Source organism: Trachemys scripta, chromosome 10 (assembly GCF_013100865.1).
Source record: "Trachemys scripta elegans isolate TJP31775 chromosome 10, CAS_Tse_1.0, whole genome shotgun sequence".
NCBI classification, from domain to species: domain Eukaryota; kingdom Metazoa; phylum Chordata; order Testudines; family Emydidae; genus Trachemys; species Trachemys scripta.
In genome coordinates, this window is record NC_048307.1 from 55,039,111 (window position 1) to 55,066,346 (window position 27,236).

At 42.4% G+C, this 27,236-nt stretch overlaps 1 protein-coding gene and 1 long non-coding RNA gene across 5 annotated transcripts in view; one reads left to right on the plus strand and one right to left on the minus strand.

The window, feature by feature from the left end:
• OTUD7A (OTU deubiquitinase 7A) overlaps window positions 1-27,236 on the plus strand; it is a 129,942-nt gene that overhangs the window by 15,318 nt on the left and 87,388 nt on the right. Inside the window, exons 1-3 of one of the 4 annotated variants that reach the window (XM_034783106.1) lie at window positions 135-352; window positions 1,097-1,284; window positions 26,757-26,939. In XM_034783106.1, coding sequence (XP_034638997.1) covers window positions 252-352; window positions 1,097-1,284; window positions 26,757-26,939 — 472 coding nt within the window. In that variant the 5' untranslated portion in view covers window positions 135-251. Of the gene's footprint in view, window positions 1-134; window positions 353-1,096; window positions 1,285-14,847; window positions 14,899-26,756; window positions 26,940-27,236 lie in introns of those variants that run through there. The other 3 variants (XM_034783107.1, XM_034783109.1, XM_034783108.1) reach the window with 3 other exon arrangements.
• LOC117883623 lies at window positions 10,660-14,279 on the minus strand. The gene is made up of 2 exons (XR_004647354.1): window positions 14,037-14,279; window positions 10,660-10,740 (listed from the first exon to the last, which is right to left on the minus strand). It is a non-coding gene; the product is annotated as an uncharacterized LOC117883623 (long non-coding RNA).

Sequence of the window (27,236 nt, forward strand, 5' to 3'; positions counted from 1 at the left end):
TCTGGGGCCCGGGGCTGCGCACTCCCGCAGGGCAGCGTTTGGCTCTGCAGGGAGTCAGACATGCTTCCCAGTGCCCTGGAGCCATACTGCCGCGCGCAGCGCTCTGGGGGCTGGGGCTGCGCGCTCCCGCGGGGCAGCATTTGGCTCCACGGTGAGGCAGACATGTTCGCCCTCCCCTGAAGCCATGCCGCCACCGCGCACAGCGCTCTCGGTGGGCTGGGGCTCTGCGGAGAGTCAGACACGTCCCCCCCATGAGCCATGCTGCCGTGCATGCAACGCTCTGGGGCTGGGGCTGGGCACTCCTGCAGGGCAGCGTTTGGCTCTGCGGGGCGGCTAGGAGCCTCCTCTCATGGTAAGGGGTCTGGGGCCAGGGGGTTGAATAAGGGGTGGGGGCAGTCAGGGGACAGGGTGGGTTGGATAGGGGGTTAGGGGCGGGGGTCTCTGGAGGGGGCAGTCGGAGCAGGGGGGGGGGGAAGGGGCGGGGGGGGGCGTTGGATGAGTCAGGAGTTCTGGGGGTCCTGTCTAGGGGCAGGGAGCGATTGGATAGGCGTGGGAGTCCCAGGGGTCTGTCTGGGGGAGGGTGTGTGGATAAGGGTCGGGGCAGTCAGGGGACAGGTAGGGGGTAGGGTCCTAGGGGGGCAGTCAGGGGACAAGGAGCAGGGAGGCTTAGGTGGGGGGTGGAGTCCTGGGGGGGGCAGTTAGGGGCAGGGGTCCCAGGAGCGGGTAGTCAAGGGACAAGGAGCAGGGGGGGTTGGTGGTTTTGAGTGGGGGAAGTCGGGGTGGGAAGTAGGAGGGAGTGGATGGGGGCGGGAGTAGGGCAGGGGCGGGGCTAGGGCGGGGCTCCCTGGGTGCACACCCTAATGAAATGGGCTGTGCACGCCTATGAGCAGCTTGCTTCCAACCCTGCCAAAATGCTTGGTCAGCAAAATAACTGAACTATTAAAAAGGAAGCAGGGAACCTTTTAAGTACAATTCTATGGGCTCTGCTACATCCAAGACACTTTCAAATGTTTCTTTTAAGTATATGGGACTCTGGGGACCAATAGCACTTTCCATCTTTACATGTAATCTTGCTTTATCTATTTGTGGGGTAAAGGGAAAAACATCATAAAGCAAGATCTTTGGATGAAACACAGAGTGTGTCAGCTTTCAGGAGTTCAGTGAACATCTATCAAGCCTTGCTTTCCAAGAATCCTGGTATCCTGGAGGAAGTCAAAAACATCAGTTTCTTGGAACCTGGCTCAATGGTCAAAGAAATGATCTTTTTCACATTCATGATTAAGGGTACGTCTTTGCTTCCCGCCGATATGGCGGGTAGTGATCGATTTATCCAGGATCGATATACCGCGTCTCGTTAAGACGCGATATATCGATCCCCGAACGCGCTCACCGTCGACTCCGGAATTCCACCAGAGCGAGTGGCGGTAGCTCAGTCGACGGGGGAGCTGCGGCCGTCGATCCCGCGCCATGTGGACCCCAGGTAATTCGATCTAAGATACTTCAATTTCAGCTACGCTATTCGTGTAGCTGAAGTTGCGTATCTTAGATCGATTCCCCCCCCCCGCCCCCCAGTGTAGACCAGCCCAAAAAGACAAAGCAGCAACAGGACAACGATGGTATTCCTAAGCAAATAAGGCATTCAAACCTATTTCTTGCCTGTACCAAAAACTAATTCAGATCCTAAATTGGAAAGTCTGATCACCTGTGATTTCAGCAAATTACCGAGAGTGAATGTGACTGCTGGCTGGCTCTACAACTAGCATCTGATTCCAGGGGAATAAGAACTGGATCCAACATTATTCATTGTATTGGTTCAGGATCACATATACCGAGAGTGGGCCACTTTCTGTCAACGGAAAAATATCCAGGAGACTGACTGGATAAAGTCATCTCTCTTCCCCCCCCAAAATCAAAATTATTTAATCAACAAGCCTCAACACAGAGATTTCCCTACCTCCACACTATCCCGTGGCCTACCAAATAATTCCCAACAAGACAAGGGACTCATTGGCCATTGGGATAGCAGAAGTATCTGAAAGCAGAATGTGGCCCTCTATATCTTTTTCTAACATTAACAATATTATTTTAAATTAAAGTCATATCTGGAAATGAATTTTTGAACTGTGGGAGCCCCTCTAGCTAATTTTCCTTTTCTTCGTATACATCCAAAATGTGTTCCTTCAGTCAGTTCCTCTCTGACCACAAAGAAATGATACAGTATATTAAGCCAACACCATAGACATCAATGCTCTCACTTGATAGGTTATCCTCTTCTGATGGTGCTTTTTACTGTATAATTCTACAAATCCTTGTTTCAACTCCACACCATTCATACTCATTTTTCTCACTCTGTTTATTGTGAGCCTCTTGATTGTTGGAGATACTAAACTGAGACCTATTTCTTGTAAATTTTTTTCATAGCCTGACATTTGCTATTCTGAAGGGCTCAGCTCTTAAGTATACATTGTCTTATATATAGATATAATTTTCAATAACATAAGTTTAATAGCCAATGTCTTCTGCGGTAGGAGGGAAGGAACATCCACTGGAGAATTTGCCATGTATGCACAGCCTAGTTATAATAGCAGAATCACTTATAAAAAAGACTTCAATCCAATCCAATCCAATGGATGAGGGGGAAATCATAAGAGTGAGCCTCTAGGTTGGTAAATGCACAAAGATGATGAATGTGGAAAAAATGGGCATTGAACGATATTAGGCATTTATTTTCCACTTCCAGTCAGAAGAGAAATGAGTAATCTAAAACATTAGTCATAACTCTCCAATGAAAAAATAATACTCCCTTCCCCATAGCATGATTTTTAGTTGATGAAAGTAGCTTACAACATTTGCATGATTTTATAGTATGAATTTGCACTGTCAACATTCTGTATTTATAGAAGTGCTCTTAAATCTTTGACAATAATTGTAAACAAACGCTTAAGGATGCCCAGAAGTTTCAGCTTGAATGACACCTGCTGAAGTGAAATGCATCATTACTTGTAGACATATTTTCATACAGTATCATCAGTGTAACAAACAATGGCACTTTTCTACATGTTAATAAACGAGTTTCTCTGGGCCTCCATTTTAGCCCTTATGTGGATGAGTTTTCTGTTTTTCAGAACCTTTCAAGTCCAACTATTCTTTGCTGCTATTTCTTTTACTTGCTCTAATTTACTTGAATTGGCACATTATAAATCATCAAAGTCAAACTGAACTTTGTGAGATTTTTAGCGTTTTGTTTTCCACTAACTCATTGCTTCCATGTAGCTAATTAGAAGTTTAAGACATGCAAGTACCATTGTTGCTGCTTTGTTTTCCAAATAGTAAGAGAATGGGCTCTCGGGGGGCTGGCAAATTCATAAGGGTTTAGATTTGAGGGAACGTAGGCTAACAGGAGCCTATAGACGTCAGACAGCCAGACACATAAGATTTGTTGTTCTCCTATGCTGTTCAGAATTTGTTGAGTGCCATGTAAAAATATTTTTACATGGCACTCATGTCCTATGTTCTAACAACATTTTCATAGGCTCTGTTTTATGCTATCAAATCTACAGTTGCTTATTGGGTGGATTTGTAGTTTTACCTCCATTGGATTCCATTGCTCTAATAAGCATAGCATGCAGTGTAATTGTAGTCGTGTCTGTGCCAGGGCATTAGAGAGACAAAATGGGTGAAGTAAAATCAGCTTTACATATGAGGTTATAAAAATTAGACTGCAAGCACTTCAGTCAAATCTTCATGTGTGTCTGTAAAATAATTGGCACAATGGCGCCCTGATCCTGACTGGGGCCTTTGAGCCTTTTCCTAATAATAATCATATCTTTTATTGGACCAACTGCTGTTGATGAGACAGACAAGCTTTCAAGCCACACAGAGCTCTTCTTGAAAGCTTGTCTCTCTCACCAACAGAAGTTGGTCCAATAAAAGATATTACCTCATCCATCTGGTCTGTCTAAAAAACATTTATTATTGTACTCCTCCTTCTTTAATATTTTGGTGATTTCTAGTCACAAGTTTCAAGTTGAACTGGATATGACAAAAATATGAGCTGCTCACACTAAAATGAATCTTCAGTTATCCCTACATTATTGCTGCTATCATTATTATTATTATTAGGACATAGCTCAAAGTCCCAGTCAGGATCAGGGCCCCATTGTGCCAATTATTTTAGGGGCCCACAAGAAGACATAGTCCTTGTCTGAAGTGCTTACAGTCTAATTTTTATGTAAAGGTCAAGTGCAAAGGGCAAACAAAAATTGGGGTTTTACCCTGGGATGGGGTGGACTAGCCCCAAAGGCCCCCTGCTGGAGGCCTCAGGGCTCTGCCACACCCACCCCAGGAAAGGAACAGAGGAGAGGTCCTCCAAGCAGGCTAGAGTGGCTGCAGGGGAAGCAGCCAATAAGGGCCCAGAAGGGCCATATAAAAGGAGCTGCAGCACAGAGCAGTGGTTGGTTGCTGTTTGGAGCTAGAGAAGAAAGCACTGCGGTCCTGGGTGGAAAAGTAGAAGGACTATGGACAGCTAAGTAAGCTGGCAGGGATCAGGGGAGTGAGAAGCTCCTGGCTGGCTACTAGGACTGAGCCAAAGACAGTTTGCTAGCAGGGACCGGAGGAGCAATGAAGGAGTTCCTGGCAGTCTGCGGGGACTGAGAAGGGACTGAGCCCAGGGAGGGCCACAGGAAGATGGTGTCTCCAAGGAGGAAGTCCTGGGGATTCCACCCCTACCAGGGTTGTACTGATTTAAAGACTGCAGACACACCCAACCAGAGGGGGCACTCATGAGAGGTGGGTGCCAACCCCATTACGTACCCTTTTTCCTTTTTTATAATGTCTAAAAAGGTTGGCAGCCTCTTAAAAAAAGGGGGTGGGAGTTGCTGAAAAATCAGTATTGTCTAGTCATATCTGCTTGTCTGGGTTAATTGGAGTCATACACATGAAGATTGTGAGCTGTCTCATTCCTTAATTAAAGAGTCCAGTATGTTGAATCTTTACTAAAGACTCTTTTTTTCTCAAGGGTGTTTATGTCTCTGAGTTATAAGTAGGACAAAAACAAACAATTATAGTTTTAAACTGTCAGAATAAAAATCACTTTGTCTTCATCAGATTTCACTTGTATGATATTTCTGATGTCACAATAGAGCAATTCTCCAGACATCTGTAGGATCTTTTGGGAATAACAAGATGGACCTGACCTGAGTTCTAAACAACCAAGGGAATTAAAAACAACCAATGGAGATTAAATATAAAACTGAACTTTAAAACCTCCTTTATACAACATTCAGGTCACCTTTTAAAACTACAACTTCCATCATGGTGCAAAAAACAAAAAATACACCCACTATGAAAGGGGTACTATTTATACAAAGAATAATAAATACAAAAACATGGAAATGCTTCAGGCTTAAGGAGGAGGCAAATATTTAATTGACAACAGCAGTTGGCAGCCTCTGAAGGAAGCTTTATTGTTGTTTTTCTTTGGTAGAAAAAAGATGGTGAAATTTAGAGCCTGGATCCTGCAAAGTGCTGGCTTCAAAGGGTGTTGAAGGCACTTAGCAACTTGCAGGAGTCACTCAGTACTTTGCAATATTGAGCTCTTATGCCCAACCTCCCGCTAAGCCTCACTTAGTTTCTCAGGGATGAGCAGGAAGAACTGCCTTTGCTTATAGTCACAATAAAAATATAGTTCAGCATAAAATTATAAATATTAAATTAGAAGTTAAATATGAATGAGAGAGATCAAGTCATGCATACCTTAGATTAAAGGGACAGCTCATTTATGTTTGACATCTTGGCAAAACCGTTTTAAAAGCAGTGCATGGCTAGTGAATTTGTGTATCCCTGTCAAGTTCAGGATCAGGATTAGTGTACATGCTGTGTTCGTGTCAGCTGGAGGAATCAATGCAGTCTTCCTGCACCCAGCTCTTCTGAAAGACTTCCTAAATTTCATCTTCATGAACCAGTGCTTGTTCTACAAGGGCCTGATCCAAACCCACTCAAGTTGGTGGAAGGACTCCCCTTGACTTCAGTGGGCTTTGGATCAGGTCCCTCAATGCCTGGATCGATAGATCTGTGTGAAGAATGGATCCTTCCCTTTTTTCTCGTTCTCCATCCAATGTTGAATTCTTATAGCTCAGTAGCAGAGCATGGGAAGGATTTCTTTTTCTATCAGATAATCTAAGGAGTTGCATTGCCTTGGTGTGCCAGGTGTTAGAATTTTTGTGTAATACACAACATTTGGCATAAGCCATTTAAGAAAATAATTGATTTGTCAAATCTATTTGTACCTTGATGGTTTACACTGATTTCCGAGCAGAAACCTGGCAGTGGGCGTGGATATGCTTAGAGACAATTAGAACAGCGGTTCCCATCTCAACAGGAGGTCAGCCAGCCCTTTCAGGGGGCCACCGAGCCCTGTGGCTGAAACCCAGTGCCCTGAGCCCCAGCACTGAAGCCGGTGCTGTCCTCCTTCCCTGCCCCCCGCCCAACGAGGAGGAGTGCGGGGCAGCTGAAGTTAGTGCCCCACCTCCCCAAGTCCCCGAAGCCAGGAGCGATGTGGGGCTGAAGCTGGGAGCCTCACCCCCTTTCTCCAAAGCTTGGAGCCGCACTGGGAGCCCCCCCCCCAACCCATACACAGCCCCTAGCTACCCACTGCCTGCACCCTGAGCTAGCCCCGTGCCCACACTCAGCTCCTAGCTACCCCCTGCACGCACATAGTCCCTAGCTACCCCATCCCTGCACCCTCAGTGGTTTTCACACTTTTTGAACTGAGTCCACCCTTTGAGTTATATTTTTTTGGTTGCATCTCCCCACAGCCCAGGCAGGCTGGGTGGCCTCCTGAGTGAGTTGGGGTGGAGGTGGCGTCTCCTCCCTGGACCCTGCTGTGCAGAGCAGGCTCAAGCCCTGCCAGCCTTTGCCCCCCACAACAAAATAGATGTAAAACTATGCCTATGCCCAAGGGTCCCCCCTGGCCCAGAACTCCTTTCACCCGCCCCCCCAGGCCCTGGCATTCTTATAGCATGTTGAGGGGGCCCTCAGCAAGAAAAAGGTTGAGAACTCCTGAATTAGAAAATCAATTAGTAAAACAGTCAAAACTGGTTGGATTCATGTCACATTCTAGGATGCAATTCAGACCAGTGAGAGGTGGTGTCACCTCCTGCCCTGTAACCCTGGATGCCTTAAATACTCTGCTGCTATAGCTGTCTGGACACTCCCAGCCAGCACACCAGCATGCACATAGTGTCTGTGTGTTTAGAAACCCTGGTTCAGCAACTCTGACTCCAGCAGCCTCCTTTTTACACCACAGCCACACTCTGGTCTCCACCAGCCTAGGTTACAGTAGAAGGGCGGAATGTTATGCCTGTGATAATGGCTGTCAAGCCTGCTAAGCTGTTATAGCTGCTCAGTGCTTCTGTTCTTGGAGCTCCAGTGCTATAAGCATTAGCAGAGAGCTCAGCCTGCTAATTCAACAGACCTGGTGTTACTCATAGGGAAAGATGACAGACATGGTTCGGAGACAAAGGCACTCAGGTTATTGCCTTCAAAACACAGTCCTAATGACTCTCTCAACTTGCACAAGTACATTAATAAACGAGTGCTCCATGGCAGGGAGTGGCTCAGTCAGCAGCAGGAGTCTCTGCTGTCCCCTCAGACACAAAAAGGGTTAAGTCAAGGTACTCTGACATCTATGATGAGATAACTGGCTCTGTGGATATGGGGAAAGTAGTGGACATGATATATCTTAACTTCAGCAAAGCTTTTGATATGGTCTCCCACAGTATTCTTGCCAGCAAGATAAAGTATGGATTGGATGAATGGACTGTAAGGTGGATATAAAGCAGGCTAGATCGTCGGGCTCAATGGGTAGTGATTAATGGCTTGATGTCTAGTTGGCAGCCGGTATCAAGCGGAGTGCCCCAGGGGTTGGAACTGGGGGCGGTTTTGTTCAACATCTTCATTATGATCTGGATGATGGGATGTATTGCACCCTCAACAAGTTCACAGATGACACTAAGCTGGGGAGAGAGGTAGATATGCTGGAGGGTAGGGATAGGGTCCAGAGTGACCTAGACAAACTGTAGGATTGGGCCAAAAGAAATCTGATGAGGTTCAACAAGGACAAGGGCAGAGTCCTGCACTTAGGACGGAAGAATCCCATGCACTGCTACAGTCTGGGGACCGACTGGCTAAGCGGCAGTTCTGCAGAAAAGGACCTGGGGATTACGGTGGATGAGAAGCTGGATATGAGTCAGCAGTGTGCCCTTGTTGCCAAGAAGGCAAACGGCATATTGGTCTGCATTAGTAGGAGCATTGCCAGCAGATCGAGGGAAGTGATTATTCCCCTCTATTCAGCACTGGTGAGGCAACATCTAGAGTATTGTGTCCAGCTTTGGGACCCCCACTACAGAAAGGATGTGGACAAATTGGAGAGAGTCTAGCAGAGGGCAATGAAAATGATTAGTGGGCTGGGGCACATGACTTACGAGGAGAGGCTGAGGGAACTGGTCTTATTTAGTCTGCAGGAGAGAAAAGTGAGGGGGGATTTGATAGCGGCCTTCAACTACCTGAAGGGGGTTTCCAAAGAGGATGGAGCTAGGCTGTTCTCAGTGGTGGCAGATGACAGAAGAAGGAGCAATGATCTCAAGTTGCAGTGGGGGAGGTCTAGGTTGGATATTAGGAAAAACTATTTCACTGTGAGGATGGTGAAGCACTGGAATGGGTTATCTATAGAAGTGGTGGTATCTCCATCCATTGAGGTTTTTAAGGCCCAGCTTGACAAAGCCCTGGCTCAGATAATTTAGTTGGGGTTGGTCCTGCTTTGAGCAGGGGGTTGGATTAGATGACCTCCTGAGGTCTCTTCCAGCCCTAATCTTCTTCTTCTATGATTTATAGACTGAGACAAACAACTGGGATAAACCACTTACGTACCACCTTATGTTTCTTGACATCTGTTTGTTACCTCCTTTTGTATCTTATTCCTAATATCTCAGACAAAACAACCCTATTCATTACTTTGTCCAGCGATCTTACTTTGTACTAGATTGGGGTGTATCTGTACTAGGCTTTTGAAATATATTTATGTAAATATCTAGTGACTAGTACTTTTTAGGAGGGACTATGTTTTAGCAATACTAGCAGCAACTTTGCCAAGTTTATGTACCAGACAGTGAACTTGTAAGCATGTAAACTTTGGTTCATGGCCTCTGATTGAGGCCTCAGGTCTTGCACCAGGCCCAGTGCTCCAGGCTCTTTCTATCTACTCAAGTTACTACTAGCCAAATGATCTCAACACAACCTCAGTCCCAGATTTCCCCAAACCATCTGCCCTGATGTGTCCAACCCTCTTCTGTAACACTCAGAGAAGTAATAAAATCCATTGCTGCTTTAAAAAGACAAAAACACAATAGTTTGTTGTAGTTAATCACTTCAATTCAATCACAGCACTGGTTTACTGTAAAAACATGTAACAATTGTATTAACAAAAGGACATAAGTTAAGTGATACCAAGTAGAAGGAATAATATTAGAAAGGGTTACAAACAAACAAAAGTAAAAATATGCTTTCTAATGGCGATGACCGAACTTCAATAACTGATGATCCTTGTTCAAGATTGTTGAGAAAACTATCTTCTGTTCCCAGAGATTTCAACCCACTTGGTTGAAGGATCAATCTTCCTCAGCTGGCAAGAGCTCTTATGGCCCCTGGTGTCTGTCTAGTGATGTAAGCCAAGATGTTTTCTTCTCTTTCCTTATATTGTTCCAAACTCACTGTTTTGTTCCCACACACAGAATAACTTCATGCTGTTCTTCCCTTCCTGTGGACTTCCCATCCCCATGCTGATTCATATGTAAATGAGGCTGCCATTGGTTTTGGTCACACATTGCTTAATTTCACTGGAGACAAGTAGATAGCTGCCTTCCCTCCTGTCTGGGAGAAAAACTGTCTCTCTTCGTGTGTTCACAGATTTTAAAGCATAATGTCGGTGATTATTCATGATTCCTCATACAATGGTATTAATCACCAATAAATCATTAGCTGTCATAAAAGACCTTATTTGATACACTTTTATAATGCAGTAGTATTGTATGTAATCAGTTCATTCAACTACTCATCATTAGCACATCAGACCTTCTATTTTTATAGTCCTGTAAACCATTGAAAGTTCTTCTCCTTCTGGGAAGAAATGCCATGCAGTCTAGTGAAAACTTTTTGCTGATTTCTCCCCAGCTGGTGATAGTTGAATTGTTACCTCCACCCCTTGTTAGCTTGATGGCTTTGTTTACCTTTACCTATATCAGGCCTGACGAGCCACTGACACAGAGTACTGAAGACAAATGGGCCTCAGTGTCACAGTTACTATGAAGCAAAATGCAAATAAAAAGTAAGCACGTGATTCATTGAAGATGAGGTGATAGACCTGGGATGAGGTGCATTATCATGATACTGACTTCCCATATATCCAGTGGAAGCTGGATGCTTTATGAAATTCGCATACTTGGGGACAAATTCCCCACTGGCTTCATTTGGAGCGGCATTCACTTATAGCAGTAGTGAAGTTATCCCTTGGACTCTAAAGTGTTGATGACAGCTCTAAGCACACCTACAAGAGTCTTTTGGAGCCTCACCAGCTACTCTTTAAAGGAGATTGTAATTTTTTTTCTTAAATGAAAGTGTTTTGTTGCCAGTCACTGCTGGGTGCAGATTAACATAATCCATGTTTAGATTCATGAAGGAGCTCTCCTGACAGTAAAAAAAAAACAATAATTAAAAACAAAACCCCAGCATTTAAAAAGATATATTTTAAATGAAAAGAGCATGTTGATCTGCAAAAACAGATGACACAGTGCTTTTCTGCTAAGCCATCTGTCCATGTAACATTTCATCAGCTGCTTAAATAATTGTCATCCACCTGCGACTTGGTATATAGTTTAATCAAGATATGTTCTGTTCACCCGCAATATAATCCACTAAGAGATTGGATTTTGGATTTCTAATTTTGAAAATGCATGCAATCAAGTGGATTACCCAGCAGAAACTCATCACAGATGCAGTTAGTTGGTGTTTTCTTCAAAGAACAGTGTGTCTAAGTAGAATTAAAAAACAAGGTAGCATAAGTAATAAAAAGGAGAAACACAGCCCCCCACACGCGGCCAGAGCTTGAGAACAGTCCTATGACCCAAAGTGTGAAAACTTGACTTCCTGGGGCAGTCTCTTCTCTCAAACAGCCATGTCGTGGTCCTCATAATAGACATCAATGCAAGGGGAGAAGGAAGCTGAACTGAAGCAGGGCCGGCTCCAGCATTTCTGCCGCCCCAAGCAAAAAAAAAAAAAAAAGCCGCGATCAGCGGCAGCAGTTCAGCGGCAGGTCCTTCGCTCCTAGAGGGAGTGAGGGACCTGCCGCCCCCAAATTGCCGCAGGTGCTGTCCCTCTCCCTTGGCCGCCCCAAGCACCTGCTTGTTAAGCTGGTGCCTGGAGCCGACCCTGAACTGAAGTAAACTCCTTGTTCTACAGGGACCAGAAAGATCCTCTGCACCTTGGCAGTGCAAATTTGAGTGACTTTCTATTAATCCATTCTAATAGAATTTTCACACAACAGTAGTGATATTGAACTGATTTTTTTAACTTGAAAATCATGGAGTGAAAATAAATCTTACTTTTAAACTTAGGCTCTGATTTTAACTCCATTTTTCATCTAAACATTATGCCAAGAATACAGCTGATATAGAATCTCTCATCTTATACATATGAATGTTTTTGTTAATATATGCATACCAATGGGAAGAAATGATGGCATTTAAACTGAACTTGGGGATTGCTTTATTTATTGGCAGCTAGTTAGTAAAGAGTGAGAGAAACTGGCAATTTCTGACTTGTCTATCCTTTAAAAGAGTGTCAAGCATTTTTTGCCATACTGATGTAAATGATGCATTGGCTCAATGGAACGAAATGAGAGGCATTTTGCAGTGATGAAAACTAATAATCTATCAGCAACCTTGAGAGCCAGACACTAAATACTTGTCATTTCTCTGAATACTTTCCTGGCATTAGGTAGCTTTTCCCATATAATGCCCTAGATTCAATAAATACTCTCATGCTGTAAAATAGCTTTTAGAATGATCAGTGCTAGCAATAAACATAAGAAACAACACAACTCTTGCTGTGGAAAGGACATTTTTGGCCATTTATTTTTTCTTTTTTTCTTTCTTTTTTTTTGTTTGTTTGTTTATAACCCTGCTATATTACTATAATCATTTTAAATATCATCTAGACGGAATATTGGGTTTACAAAATCTCCCTTACAATATTGTAAAGGTATAATGTGAGATCTCTTCTCCTTACGACATCACCAATTAAATCAACTCAACAAAAGCAGCATTAATATAAAGAGTAAAGGGGCAGAAATATGCTATAAAGCAGGATAGTACTTGAAGTGATAAAAGAGAAGAGAAAACATTCCAGGTTCCTATCAACACAAGGGGAATCTATCTCCTACCCTAAAAATGTAATGGAGGAAACAATCACAGACACTAGTGATTTCACTAACTGCCACCCAGTGCCTAACCTCCCTTTTCTAAACAATCTCAGGGAGGGCAAAAATCCCAAATGGTAGTTAGAGAGTGAATGGAAGAGCCCTGAAATGGCTCACATCCTACAGTGAATTAGAAGGATAATTCAAGGTCTGAGAAACATCACCTACAATGAGAGACTAAAGGAGTGCAATTTATTTCATTTATCAAAGAGCAGGGCCGGCTCTAGGATTTTTGCCGCCCCAAGCGAAAACAATTTTGGCTGCCCCCCGCCCAGTTTTTTCTTACTCCACCCCCGGCTCCACCTCAACTCCGCCCCTTCCCCAAATCCCCAGCCCTGCCTCCTCCCCCCAGGCTCTCAAGCCTAGGAGGGAGGGAGGGAGAGGGAGAAGCAGCGCGTGCGCCGCGGCCACTCAGGGTCTCCCCCTCCCTCCCAGGCTTTCAAACCCGGGAGGGAGGGCGAGCAGCGGCGTGCAAGCGGCAGCAGCGGAGGTGAGTTAGGGCAGCCAGGGCACATTTTTAGGGGCGGCATGACCCGCGCCAGAATGCCGCCCCTAAAAATGTGCTTCCCCAAGCACCAGCTTGTTTTGCTGGTGCCTAGAGCCGGCCCTGTCAAAGAGAAAGTTAAGAGGTGATTTGATCACGGTGTATATTTACTTAGATGGGGAAGATATCTGATACTAAAGGCTCTTTAGTCTAACGGACAAAGGCATAATAAGCTCTACTGGCTGGAAGTTAATGTCTTCAAAGTTCAAACTGGAAACATGGCACACATTTTAAAAGTGAGGGTAATTAACCATGGGCATTACGAAAGGTGTGGGAAATACTCCATCACTTGGAACCTTTAAAATAAGGCTTGAATGCCTTTCATTAAAAGGTGCTTTAGTTAAGACAAAGTTCTTGGGCTAGAATCACTGGGTGAATTCAATGCTCTGTGATATTCTGGTGGTCAGAGAAAATGATCATAATGTACCTTCTTGTCTTAAGTCTGTGAATACTGAACTCATATGGTAAGTTCTGGGCAACTGTTCCTCAACCCACAGAATCTCACAAAGCACAGTCCTCCCTCACATATTAATCAACATCAACAAGGTCTTCAGAGAGTTATTGACACTAACAGCTGAAGTACCAATAGTACAAAGACAACATTCAGCTCTACAATATCATCTGTAAAGAACACCAGGCCTTATCTTTCTCAATGCCTTGTATCTGGATGGAGAGCAGCTGGCTAAGGCTGGAAACAGGCAGGACTAAGGTGATGCTGATAGGAGGGAAGAACTCCAAAGAACTTCTCTCTCCTGTAACATCCCCCACTACCAAGGGCATTTGCCTTCGGTCAAATCAATCAATGGCCAAGTCATTTTACCTAGGAATGAAGTCACCCTGAAAAACCTCAACTGGTACAAAACATTGTTTAGCAACAGAGATTGCCATGGACCCTTCATCCTGGTGCACTGCATTCCTGCACTGGCTCTGCAATGAATACAGAGTCCAGTTCACAGTCCTTACCTTAATATTAGCAACTATTCAGGGGATTGTTCTTTTCTATCTGAGGGTTTGCCTCTTGTCCTCTGTGACTGCCCATAACAGCTACATTCTCCTGGCATCCAGCTGGTGACTTAGAAGAAGATTCATGGGTGCAGGAGACAGAACTCTTACAGCTGGACCTAGGCTATGAAACTTTCTCAGGCCTCAGTAGGACTCGCCATGTTCAGAAAAAAAAGTAAAATTCAATTATTTGTCTTGACTTTCCTTTTATACATATGCAGTTCCTCTTACATACATGCAGGCATATACACACGCAACATCCAACAATCTGATCACATATCTTACTCCTACCTGCTTGGCAAGTAGATTGATACTGTTTTGTTTTTAATTCTAGGAAGGTGCTCAAAATCTAAGGTGATGGCTGACACAAGAACCTTTATAGTCATTCAGGTTCCAGGGGCAGCTATTTAACTATTTTTAAAGCTATACTGTATGGCTTGCCAAACATAATTCTGAAGGCATTCTGGATGGATAGCTAGCTGGTGACCCATAAATTTCTGTGGTTGTACCTTCTTTTAGGTGGGCTTGTCATTCTTAAAGGGGAGAATTAGATGAACCAAAAGTTTTCTGCCCAAAATGCCTGTGTCTGTTTTATTGATTAGTTATTGAGCTACATTGTAGACTCATTTAGAGTGTTCGGTCAGTTTAATAGGCTAGAACAATGTGTTCCCCTCCTAAGAGCATGCTGCGGTTTTACAGGTACAGTTGTCATTCAGTGGATTTCTTAATATACAGAGTGACATCACATGTTGGTTTCTCACAGGACATGTTCCTAGTATACGTTTTGCAGGAATTAAAATGTTTGCGATGGTGAAGAACTGTGGTGAGTTTTTCTGACAGCAGGACCATTACTGATATTGCTGGGGAAGAGCTGAGGGGACTTGTTTGCTTTTTGCAATGATTTATTTCTGGCAGCTTGACATGGTTGTTGTGATTTATTGTAACACACACTGGAAGTGTAAGATTTTACAATAATGATTTTCACAGACAAAAATATGGACCAAAGAGTTTAATAACTAAGGGTCAAATCAACAGCATGTAGCTTGTGGACTCTAATGCACTGGTGGGGGTGGGGAAGGGGAAAGGGTGGGGTTGTGTTTCCTCTCCCTATAGTATATCTTTTTAAAATAATCTCAGACTCACATGGTTTTGTTTTTTCCAGAATTCTTTGTTAGGTCACGAGAATATGTGAAACATTTCCTACAGTGACAGTATTCACATAATAATTATCTAAATTCTAGCTCTCTTAGGCCCAGCCCTGCAATGAGCTCCATGCAAGCCGATCCTTTGGCCCTGAAAAGCCGCATTGACTTTAGGGGGCTCTGTGCAGGAGGATGCTCACTCTGAACTCATTGCAGAAATGGGATCTAAGCACTCATCTATTAAATACACAAATATAAACAAAGACAAAAATATTTAAACAAAGATTTTCATTCCCTGCTCCCCCTTCCCAAAATGGAGGATGGATTGGCCCCACTCATTGCTGTCCAGTTTGAACGATGCCTTTCAAAGAACTGTGAAATGCTAAGGTAGCATGTGTTTTACCTCCAGGATTGTCCTGGAGTCTCCAGGAATTAAAGATTAATCCTTAATTAAAGATTATGTCTCGTGATGAAATCTCTAGGAATTCATCCAAAAGTTGGCAACCCTAGTTTTGCCTTTTGTGCTAACTCTAATTAGAGAACAAACTAAAAAGCAAATTGTGCCAATTTTAATTGTATTGCTATATTGCCTCCTCCCACCCCACCCCAAAAAATGTTCTCTTTGTATAAGGATTGTTTTTCAACATGACAATCTCTTCCTCTGACCTTTTTGTTCCTTGTAGGCCTGAAAAACCTTTTGGCTTAGCCTCTTGTTCGATGTCCTTTTCTCTTTATGCTTCTATGTGTATTATTTTTATACTCTTACGCACTTCATTCTGTAATCAGTTCCTAGCTGTCTTCTCTATGTGATGTGTAGCACTTCGCATATGCTTCTTTATTGCTTTTTTGAAACTTCATGTTCATTCATATTGGGTCTCTTTATTACCACCTGTGGTAAATAGTACTCACTCAACTAGTGCAGACAGTATAATACTGTAATTTGTTGTTAAATAATTTCTTCTCACCCCTCTGTGACCTTTTCTTATATACTTTCATCCTATATAGTTTTAGCCAAAATTTCCTGCTCTTCTTTTTCATTTCCTTTGTTGAAATTCTGCATGGATGTTGTTACAAATCTGCCTCCATTATAGTCAGTATTACTTAGATCTTCCCCAATTCTGCATCTCAAATTACTTCCTCTACAGTGTGGTATTTACAACTAAATCAAGTATTGCTAGTGACCTTTCAAGTGCCCTCTTTAACATTTTGGAGTAGGCTGAATTTTGAAAGCCGTGTGTGGGATTTTATAGTTGCATTATTCCTATTGTTGCTAATTAAAAATAAGGGTCCCCAATCTTATCTGGGTAATTATATACTAGCTCTTTTAAGAAATGAAAATACAATGAATTCATTACCCATAATAGCCATAGTGAGCTACTTTAGTGGTGGGGGAACACCTAACTAAAAATATTGCTGCAGTTGATCCCCTGTCATTCATGTTCCCCTCCATTCTTCACATCCGTCCCCCCCCCCCAACATACATTGCCTGCTGGATGATAAGTGCTATATAAGAGCTAGATATTATAATTATTAATGTATTTATTACATACATGTACAGCCTCGTGTGCATCATCTCCAGAGCTAGAACACTGGTTCTGATCCAGCAAAGCCTGTGCTTAACTTTAAAGCATGTGAGAGTTTCATTGACTTGAATGGAGCTACTCACATGCTATTAGGCTGACCAGATAGCAAGTGTGAAAAATTGGGACAGGGGGTGAGGGGGTAATAGGAGCCTACATAAGAAAAAGCCCCAAATATCAGGACTGTCTCTATAAAATCGGGACATCTGGTCACCCTATATGCTATATTGTTAGGAAGTCTTTAGGTGTTCGTCTCTCTCCTCCTCTCCTTACAACACAATCAATTCTGAAATTTCTCCAGGGGGAAGAATACATGACAAATGAAGTGGATAAATATTTTACATTCCTTATATGTGGGCTATTTTTATATTTCAAAATAATAAGGGAAACCATACCTAGGTACAGTGGTACCCATTGAAAAGCTTAGTTCTGATTACCTATTGCATTTCTGAAGAATGAGTGTGCTTCCCTCCTCCCCCCCCCCCAAGATTGTGATATGTAGGGTCCCTAAAGCAAAGCTTTAAATGTCAAAGTGCAAGACTCTGCTGCTTTTCCATTTCACCTCTGCAAGCCGATAAGCTCGTTAAAATGCAGAGTGAGCTAGAAATATTTTTATTAGAAGAAGCAAATCAAGGCTGTGTCAGAAGATCACATTGGAACTCTTCCAAGAGTGCAGCCAGCCACAGTTTATAATTTTTTTTAAATCTGCAGTATTTAGTTTGATTGGATTTTAAATAATCTGCATTAGGGAATATTTAATGTAAAATCCAAGGTAGTGGTGGTGGTATTTTAAAATAGAAGATGTGCAAACCTCTGACTTTTCTATTAGCACAATTTATTATAGTTCAGACTAGGGGGAAATCATTATGTAAGTACTGTACGTTTTTCATCACGCTGAAATGCACAGACCTGTTATAATGGATACTTCAGACAGTTTGTACCTGGGAGCAGAACCAAACCCTGCCAGTCACTGGTAACAGGGGAATGTCCCACCCACTGGAGTGCCCTCCAGTTTGTTTCTACTTCCACAGTGGCAGGCAGGGCCGGCTCCAGCATTTCTGCCGCCCCAAGCAAAAAAAAAAAAAAAAAAAAAGCTGCGATTGGCGGCAGCAGTTCAGCGGCAGGTCCTTCGCTCCTAGAGGGAGTGAGGGACCTGCCGCCCCCTAATTGCCGTAGGTGCTGCCCCTCTCCCTTGGCCGCCCCAAGCACCTGCTTGTTAAGCTGGTGCCTGGAGCCGGCCCTGGTGGCAGGTGGGCAGCTTACCCNGGCGGCAGCAGTTCAGCGGCAGGTCCTTCGCTCCTAGAGGGAGTGAGGGACCTGCCGCCCCCGAATTGCCGTAGGTGCTGCCCCTCTCCCTTGGCCGCCCCAAGCACCTGCTTGTTAAGCTGGTGCCTGGAGCCGGCCCTGGTGGCAGGTGGGCAGCTTACCCCAAACCTCCCTCCTGCAGAACTTTTCTGAGGAAAACTCCAACATTTTATTTCACATTTTCGACTAGCAGTTTGGCTTAGTAATTTGCCATCTAATTCCCAGTCGTGTCCCAAGTATGCATTTGTCTTTTGGGGTGCTTTCCCAAAGTTACACGTAACCTTTTGAGATCCTGCCATGGCTAGTGCTGCTCAGAAAGTCAGAAAATGCCAAGGATAAACATCAAGATCCGTTTCTCCTGCTCCACTCCTCTTATCTAGTGTCTGGACAACGATCCCTCACTTTCACAGGCCTTGGGTGGCAGGCCAGTCCTCACCCACAGATAACCCGCCAACCTGAAGCATATTCTCACCAGTAACTACACACCGCACCATAGTAACTCTAACTCAGGGACCAATCCATGCAACAAACCTCGATGCCAACTCTGCCCACATATCTACACCATCACAGGACCTAACCAGATCAGCCACACCATCACTGGTTCATTCATCTGCACGTCCACCAATGTAATATACGCCATCATATGCCAGCAATGCCCCTCTGCTATGTACATCGGCCAAACTGGACAGTCCCTACGTAAAAGGATAAATGGACACAAATCAGATATTAGGAATGGCAATATATAAAAACTGTAGGAGAACACTTCAACCTCCCTGGACACACAATAGCAGATTTAAAGGTAGCCATCCTGCAGCAAAAAAACTTCAGGACCAGACTTCAAAGAGAAACTGCTGAGCTTCAGTTCATCTGCAAATTTGACACCATCCGCTCAGGATTAAACAAAGACTGTGAATGGCTAGCCAACTACAAAAGCAGTTTCTTCTCCCTTGGTGTTCACACCTCAACTGCTAGAAGAGGGCCTCATCTTCCCTGATTGAACTAACCTCATTATCTCTAGCCTGACTCACTCTTGCTTGCATATTTATACCTGCCTCTGGAAATTTCCACTACATGCATCCGAAGAAGTGGGTATTCACCCACGAAAGCTCATGCTCCAATACATCTGTTAGTCTATAAGGTGCCACAGGACTCTTTGCTGCTTTTACAGATCCAGACTAACATGGCTACCCCTTTGATACTAAAAATTCATATGTCTCTTCATGCTTCAACCACCGTTCCAGAGGACATGCATCCATGCTGATGATGGATTCTGCTCGATAACATTCCAAAGCAGTGTACACCGACGCATGTTCATTTTCATCATCTGAGTGAGATGCCACTAGTAGAAGGTTGATTTTCTTTTTTGGTGGTTTGGATTCTGTAGTTTCCGCATTGGAGTGTTGCTCTTTTAAGACTTCTGAAAGCATGCTCCACACCTCATCCCTCTCAGATTTTGGAAGTCACTTCAGATTCTTAAACCTTGGGTCGAGTGCTGTAGCTATCTTTAGAAATCTCACATTGGTACCTTCTTTGCATTTTGTCAGATCTGCAGTGATAGTGTTCTTAAAATGAACAACATGTGCTGCGTTATCATCTGAGACTGCTATAACATGAAATATGTGGCAGAATGCGGGTAAAACAGAACAGGATACATATAATTCTCCCCCAAGGAGTTCAGTCACATATTTAATTAACATAGTTTTTTTAACGAGCATCATCAGCATGGAAGCATGTCCTCTGGAATGGTGGCCAAATACCTTTCAATGCCAGCTACAAAAGTGCCATGCAAATGCCTGTTCTCACTTTCAGGTGGCATTGTAAACAAGAAGAGGGCAGCATTATCTCCTGCAAATGTAAACAAACTTGTTTGTCTTAGCGACTGGCTGAACGAGAAGTAGGACTGAGTGGACTTTTAGGCTTAGCGAGTTACATTGTTTTGTTTTTTAGTGCAGTTACGTAACAAAAAATTGCTGCATTTGTAAGTTGAACTTTCACGACAAAGAGCTTGCACTACAGTACTTGTATGTGGTGAATTTAAAAATACTATTTCTTTTATCATTTTTACAGTGCAAATATTTGTAATAAAAATATACACTTTGATTTCAATTACAACACAGAATACAATATATATGAAAATGTAGAAAAACATCCAAAATATTTAATAAATTTCAATTTGATATTCTATTGTTTAACAGTGTGATTAATCACAATTTTTGAGTTAATCACATGAGTTAACTGCAATTAATTGACAGCCCTACCTGAAATACATCTGGGGTAGATCCTGAGCCCAACTTTGTTCCTTCTTCGGAAACATCAGTATGGAGACAAATGCCAATAGAGGAAAGGTGTTTGGGGTTTCTACTAGAATTTTCCCTTTTATTGGAAGAGGACCAATTGTTCCAAACAAGGTTAGAGGATCTCACACATAACATGCACAATGTAGTTTTTAATTTTAAATGAATTTAAAAAAATAGCTAACCAAAGTTTTTCCAACCTCAAGATTTAGTCAGTTTGGCCTTGATTCTAGTCTTGGGCATTAGTTGGGATTTTATTTTGCCCAGTTTATTTATCTCTTCATATTGTGATAAAATACTATACTTTACCAGACCGTTCCCTAACACAATACAAGTAAGCTACTCAGACACTACCTTGCTTTACTAATCCACTTTAAGGAGATTTCCTTTCTATTGTGTAATTATATATTGCTTTATCTCTGCCTTCTGTTTTTACTGTGATTGACAGAGCTTCCTGTTCTTGTTATTCAGACAGTGTTATTTAGGAGAGAAATTCTCGCCTACACCTGTACCTGGCTTTATTTTTAATTTTCCCTTTGATCTATGTGCCTGCTATCTCTGACACTAATTAATTCAGAACCAAATGTCTGTCAGAGAGTATATTTTCTATCCTTTACTCTGCTTTATTTGTTGCATTTTTCCATATACTTCTCTCTAACAAACACCAGTTCTGTCTCCTGGCAACCAGGGGCACCTGTATGTGAATCCAGTGACTGTTGACTCCCAATCTTTACTGAACTGTTTGGGAATTCAGACCTCTAACTGATAAGTAAGCAAAGCCACAGAAATAAATGAACATTAGGAATGGTAATAAAGTTGCAGTAATCTCTCCAAAGGTTTTATAACAGACACCTTTCAGTCCTGTAAACTTTTACACCTGCTGACTCATGCAGCACATGCAGGTGTTTTCACAATAAGTGTTCAGTAAGAGCATTATTTCTCTTGACCAAGATAATTAATTTCTCACCCAACTTTACAAGTCATAAAACTTAATTAAATTTAGTATACTAAAAGGATTCACTAAATGCGATTGTAGAGATGGATTTAAACTGTTTGTCTTTCAAATCTAAAGCATACAATAGCAATAGGCCTGAGTTCAGTAAAGTAGGATAAGATTTGTTAGCATTTGGGCAATATGTCTGGCATTTATTTAGAGAAAAGCTGTGATTCAGGCAACTGTAGAGACAATAGGAGGGACAATGTGAGCTCAATCACAGATTCTAGCGGGTGCCCATTCCTAGCCACCCATTAGGACTACTATGAGAGAAATCCAAGCCTCTTTGTTCTGGGTCCCTAGGGTGTTTCAAGCTTCTGGAGCCTGAACAGAGTTCAGACTTTGCCCCAATCTCAGGGGCCCTAAGCACACCCTCAGGGCACAGACCTTCTATCTGGCAACCCCTATGAGTATTGGAACCCACTGTCCAGCTGCTTAGCCCCTTTTTGCAGCACTGACCCTTCAGACTCCCTGGTACTTAAACATCCCCCTCTTCCAGAACTCCACCCCTAACGGTGTGAAGCGTCTGGTTACAGTTTACTTCTCTCAGGGGCACAAAGCAGTTCTGCAGCTGTCAGCCCACATGTACCTCGCACAGTCCAACATCTTTATGTTCTTTTGTGCTGAATCAGGAGAGTACCAATTATGCAAAACAATACAACACTAAATGCATGTCTGTGCCTCAGTTTCCTCATCGAGGGGGGTTATAGCAGAAGTGTTAATAGGATTGTGAAGCAGGGGTGAGGTGCAGCATGGAACTGATTGAAGTTTTTGATGGGGAAGAGTATTCTATCCAGGGAATGTCCTATGTGTTGCTGGCTGGCACAGAACATTTTTTGAGGGAGCCCTCTGTTAACATTGTGGGAACACATCACGGATCTTACAAATTCTATGTTTCATTTGCTGAAACAAGAATACACAGAAGGGGTTTTCCTCCCCTTCTTTAGAAAAACTTTTTGGCCATTTGAGGCACATTCTGACACATTCATTTTCAGCTGTGTCACAGAAATACAAAATTAGATTATTTGCAACTTGGTGTTAATGATTACAGCTCATCTGCAACTGTCACAAGCTCAGTGCATATTTTTTCATGGAGTGTTGCTTAAGCTGACAACCCTACATCCTTCATGTTCAAGATACACTTATGTGTTGCTGTATCTGATGAACTGCTATTAATAGAACTGTGATAGGACTTTGCAGCATTACTGTTAAATAACACACCAGCTTTCACCCTGAAGTGCCAGTGTTTTGTCCCGCACAATTGTATTCTTTGCACAATGTCCTCCACTGCTTCCATAAAAGCCAGCTATTCAAGACTATGCATCATTCAGTGTCAGAACACTTTTCATAAGAGTAGCCTAAATAAAGGACTTCCATGATGTCAGTCCATTTCAAAAACCAGATTCATAGGTGGTGTAAACAAGTAACACGAGCAGCATCTGGAAACTATCCAAAAAGACTGATTTGAAAGAGTTTGTTTTTATACTCTCAGTTATAACAGCAATTCTTTTATCTGAGATGACAAAGCAGTCTTTCAAGTTTTATCAAGTTCTTTGAAGTTCACACCAATCGGTATGCATTTATTCATCAAAATCTGAACTACAGTAGTACACTGTATACCCTAAAGTGTATTGTTTCTAATAGAGCAAATACTGTTAAGACTCCTACCTCTCCAACAACTCTTCCTTTACTTTTGTGTGGGAAATCACTAAACATGCTCTTTGATCCCTTCTAATCTTTCTCCCTTACCAAGGTGACTAATGATCTCCCTCATAGGTAAGTCAAAAGGGAACTTAGATTTCAAGAATATCTACTGCCTCTGACACTACTGATCACTCTAGTTTCTCCTCTCTTTGCTCCTCCTTCAGCACCACCTTAAATCACATCTCATTCTCCCATCTCCATTAGAATCCCTCAGTGTTTTGTCCTTAGTCTCCTGGCCTTCCTTATCTGCTCCTCTGGTTTCTGTTACCATCTGCATATTGATGATTTCCAAATCTAATGCCTGACCCTCAAGCTCCATTCTTCACTCTCACATCTCCACATCTCAGGCATCTCCTGGATGTTCCACCACCATTACACCCTGTTTCTCCACAAAATGGAATTCTTTCCTCTTCACAATCTCTCTTGTCTGCATCCATTAACAGCCTCATATATCTCCCAAGATCAAAATTGCATGCAGGTTTGTCTACCATCTTTTTCAAACATAACATTTTGTCCTGTCTTAGCAGTCAGTGTAGACCAGATATCAAAATCTGCATCATGTCAGCTTATAGCAATTAAACGTTGCTGAAGTGAGACGGAAAAAAAGCCATTAGCTCTCAAATTATAAGGGTTAAGTCTCAAAGAGAATGAGGAGGATAAAAATTTGCATTACAGACAAGTCTCTGATTCTTGTCTCTCCATCAGCCCTGCTTGGTTTCTTGATTAATCCTATAGCATGTTCCTCTTTAATATCATCAAAATTGATCCTCTTTCCTTATTATCCCCATTGCAAAAATCTTTTGTCTCTTGTCTTGATATTGTAACTTCTCTGGCCTCTGTCTGTCCACTACTGCTACAGTACTTTACGGCTGTTCCAGTCAGATCACCCTTCTCACTGGATCTTTTTGCTTTTTACCTGCCCCTTACTGCATTAAATTCAAATTCCCGCTTCTTACCTTCAAACTATACATAACCTCACTCTCCTCTACATCTCTGGCTCATTTTCTCCCACATCCTCTCTCATGCTCTATATTGCCCCCAGGTTTCTCTTCCTGCCCTCCTCCTTCTTCCTTTTTCTCACTTCTGGCTTTCTGCTTTTGTTCATGGGCAACAGGGAAAGTAGAATATCTATTATTGTATTTTCCTGGCAGGAAAAAGGCAATTGAAAAGAAGAAAGTCTCTTTTAGGCCCAGGCGGTGAGAGAGGTAATTGTGTTGATTATGGTCAGTACGTTTTTCTCGATTCAATCACTGCTACAGGGTGATTTATGGAACATTATTGCAGTTCCCGCAAAGAGGGAGTGTGGTCACACAGCTGCCATGGGGTGGATGTGTGGGAAGGATGTGTGGGAAGGATATACATGGTGAAAGATGATTGAAAAAGCCTATGCCAGCCATTCAGGCTGGCTAATATCCTGAATCACCACTTCATTGATCTGGAGGGCCTCTTGGCATACACTCTTGGTTGAGGATTTGCCTGCATTCAGATGCCTAGGGACTGCAGGAAATAGAAAAAAAGTAAACGAATGGTCTTTGCCTGTATCAGTGCTGCTTTAAGATATCATATTTTGCTGCTGACTGGCTGTCTCACGTGGGAAGCAGCTATGGATGTCCAGGTGTACTGAGGAGATTTGAAAAGAAAGAAACCACTTACTTCTCTGTGATTTATTTTTTTTTTTTAATTCCAAGTCTGCAGTAGCACGTTCATCTGCCATATCATTTGATGGAGCGTAACTCTACACAATTCAGAATTTTAATGCAATGCAGTGCACTTCGATCAAGTCCCAGAGACCACACTCCACTTTTATTGTGGCAAAACTCCCAAAGAAGGTGATTGGATTTTGTCATAGTGTAAAAGGAGACCTCCGGAAGCCTTGAGAAGAGATTATTAGGAAAATCGGCTGGATCCTGCATTCCTTCCATACTCCTGCTAACTTCATCAGGAGTTTGGGGTATGCTAGGAATGCAGGGCTAGAATGCTGTTTGTAATGTGCAGACGTGCCAACTCTCGCAGATTAATTGGGAGAGACATGATTTCTAAGTAAAATTAAGCCTGACTCATGATCTCATGAGAAAATTCTCAAATGTCAGGGTTTTTTTTTTCCAGCTGGGCTACTGGGGCCCCCACTGTCAGCAAGATATGTGACCTGACAGCACCTTAAAGGCTCAGAAACTGGAAGGGAAATAAAGAGAACTCACATTGATTTGAAAAAAGAATTCTCATGATTTTGGGGGGGTCTGACTCATTATTTTCCAATGGCGAGGGTTAGCAACACTGAGTGTGCTTTAAATTTCAAGAAATACAATTGAGTGCTAAACTTTTATCTGTGTGGCAAAAACACCACTTTAGCCCCATTGGGACAGTCTTAGAAAAAAATACTTCCTGATTGTTAGGGCTTAATATAAGCACGTTTGCTTTGCTTATGGCATGTGAAAGACACACTGCATAAGTAGTCAATCTTAAGGCACGTGTAATGTATGCTGATGATTTTGCATGCTAGTTCTTAGTTGAATTAACAAATAAAACCCTGTTCTCGGGATTGATCAAGTTTGTTTGTTGTATGCTCTGCTCTGTTGCTTAAAAAGGAAGAGACAGAATTTCTGTTTAAGCAACTGGTTTTGCTGAAGTAGCTTTTGTTGCATGTTTGATAATTAAAATGCTGGCTGATCTTTTACATTTTTTTTTTTATCCTTGTGATAGTATGGGCAGTGAGTGTTTTAAAATGGCTTTCCTCAAAGTAATATAGAGAAAAAAAGTCTGATGTAGATCTGAACAATTAAGACTGAGTGATGTTATAATTAACATTTTACTCTTGCAATTGTTTTATTAGTCGTACATCAAAGAATAGAATGATAAAAGGCAGATGTGTTCTTTTCTACGGTTAAGGATTCATTTGAATGTATGAGCAGTTCCAGTTAACAATATCAAATTAAGACAAAACAGCTTAAAGTTCATAATGATAACTCAGTCGGGGATGGGTAAGAGGCTTTTATTGGAGTTGATCCATGAAATTAAAGTTAACAAAAATTTAACAGATGTTTTAAATAAATACTGTTAGCTCTTAATTAAATCACACTCAGTGTGTGATCTTTCACTCCCTTCAGGAGAAATTGTACTAGTTTACACAGCAAAATATATACAAAAGCCTCCTTTAAATGTGACTTTCTTTATGACCATAAAGTATGTTGAATAAATGGACAATGCGCCATATGTGATCCAATGGATAGGTTTATATACCGAATGAGAGAGAGAGGTTGAGTAACCCTAAATGACGGTAGGCACTTTGTGGACAAGTTGCTCCCTAAGGACTATGATCCAAAGGCCTTATCCTGGAAGCAAAATAATTGCAGTAAGAAGGCTGAGTGTTATTTGTAGGATCAGGCCTTAACTAGATAGACGACGTAATCAAAAAAAGTGCAATATTCAGCAGCTGGTGAAGTGACCATATCTATCTGTGTATCTTCTGAAGTGCACGTGGTTTGTTGGTTCCCCAATTATTGTTGATTTTAAAAGAAAAATATCTATTAGTTCTCTGTTTTATTCAGAGCTATATCTATTTTCAATTATATGAGCCATGTCCCTAAAATGAATGGCAGTTTTGTTAGTCATATCAGACATAGCTATAAATTGTTAACAGAATATTATCTTCCACCTTTTGGTAGGCAAAAACTGGGATTTGACCGCTGCTCTGAGTGACTATGAGCAGCTCCGACAGGTACACACAGCCAACCTGCCACAGGTGTTTAATGAAGGGAAGTACTACAAGCAGCAGGAAAGAGACCCACCCCAACAGGTGAACAAGACTGAACGACCAAGTCTGCAGAGACAGGATGACATTGCTCAAGGTAAATGCAGCTACTTGACCGCCTTTGTGGACAAATAGCTTTTTGGATAATCAAAGTACATTATGCAGGTAGTAGGAACTAAATTATCTGCCACCAGATAAATTATCTCATTGTTATTAACTTTATGGAGATGCTGATGGGTTGGGCCCTGTATTGCATGTTTTTCAGTCCAGTTTATCTTTGCCTATGTTCGGTAGATTTTAAGGTGTAATTGAAGTACACCTCTACCCCGCAATCCAATATAACACGAATTTGGATATAACGTGGTAAAGCAGTGCTCCGGGGGGGAGTGGGGCT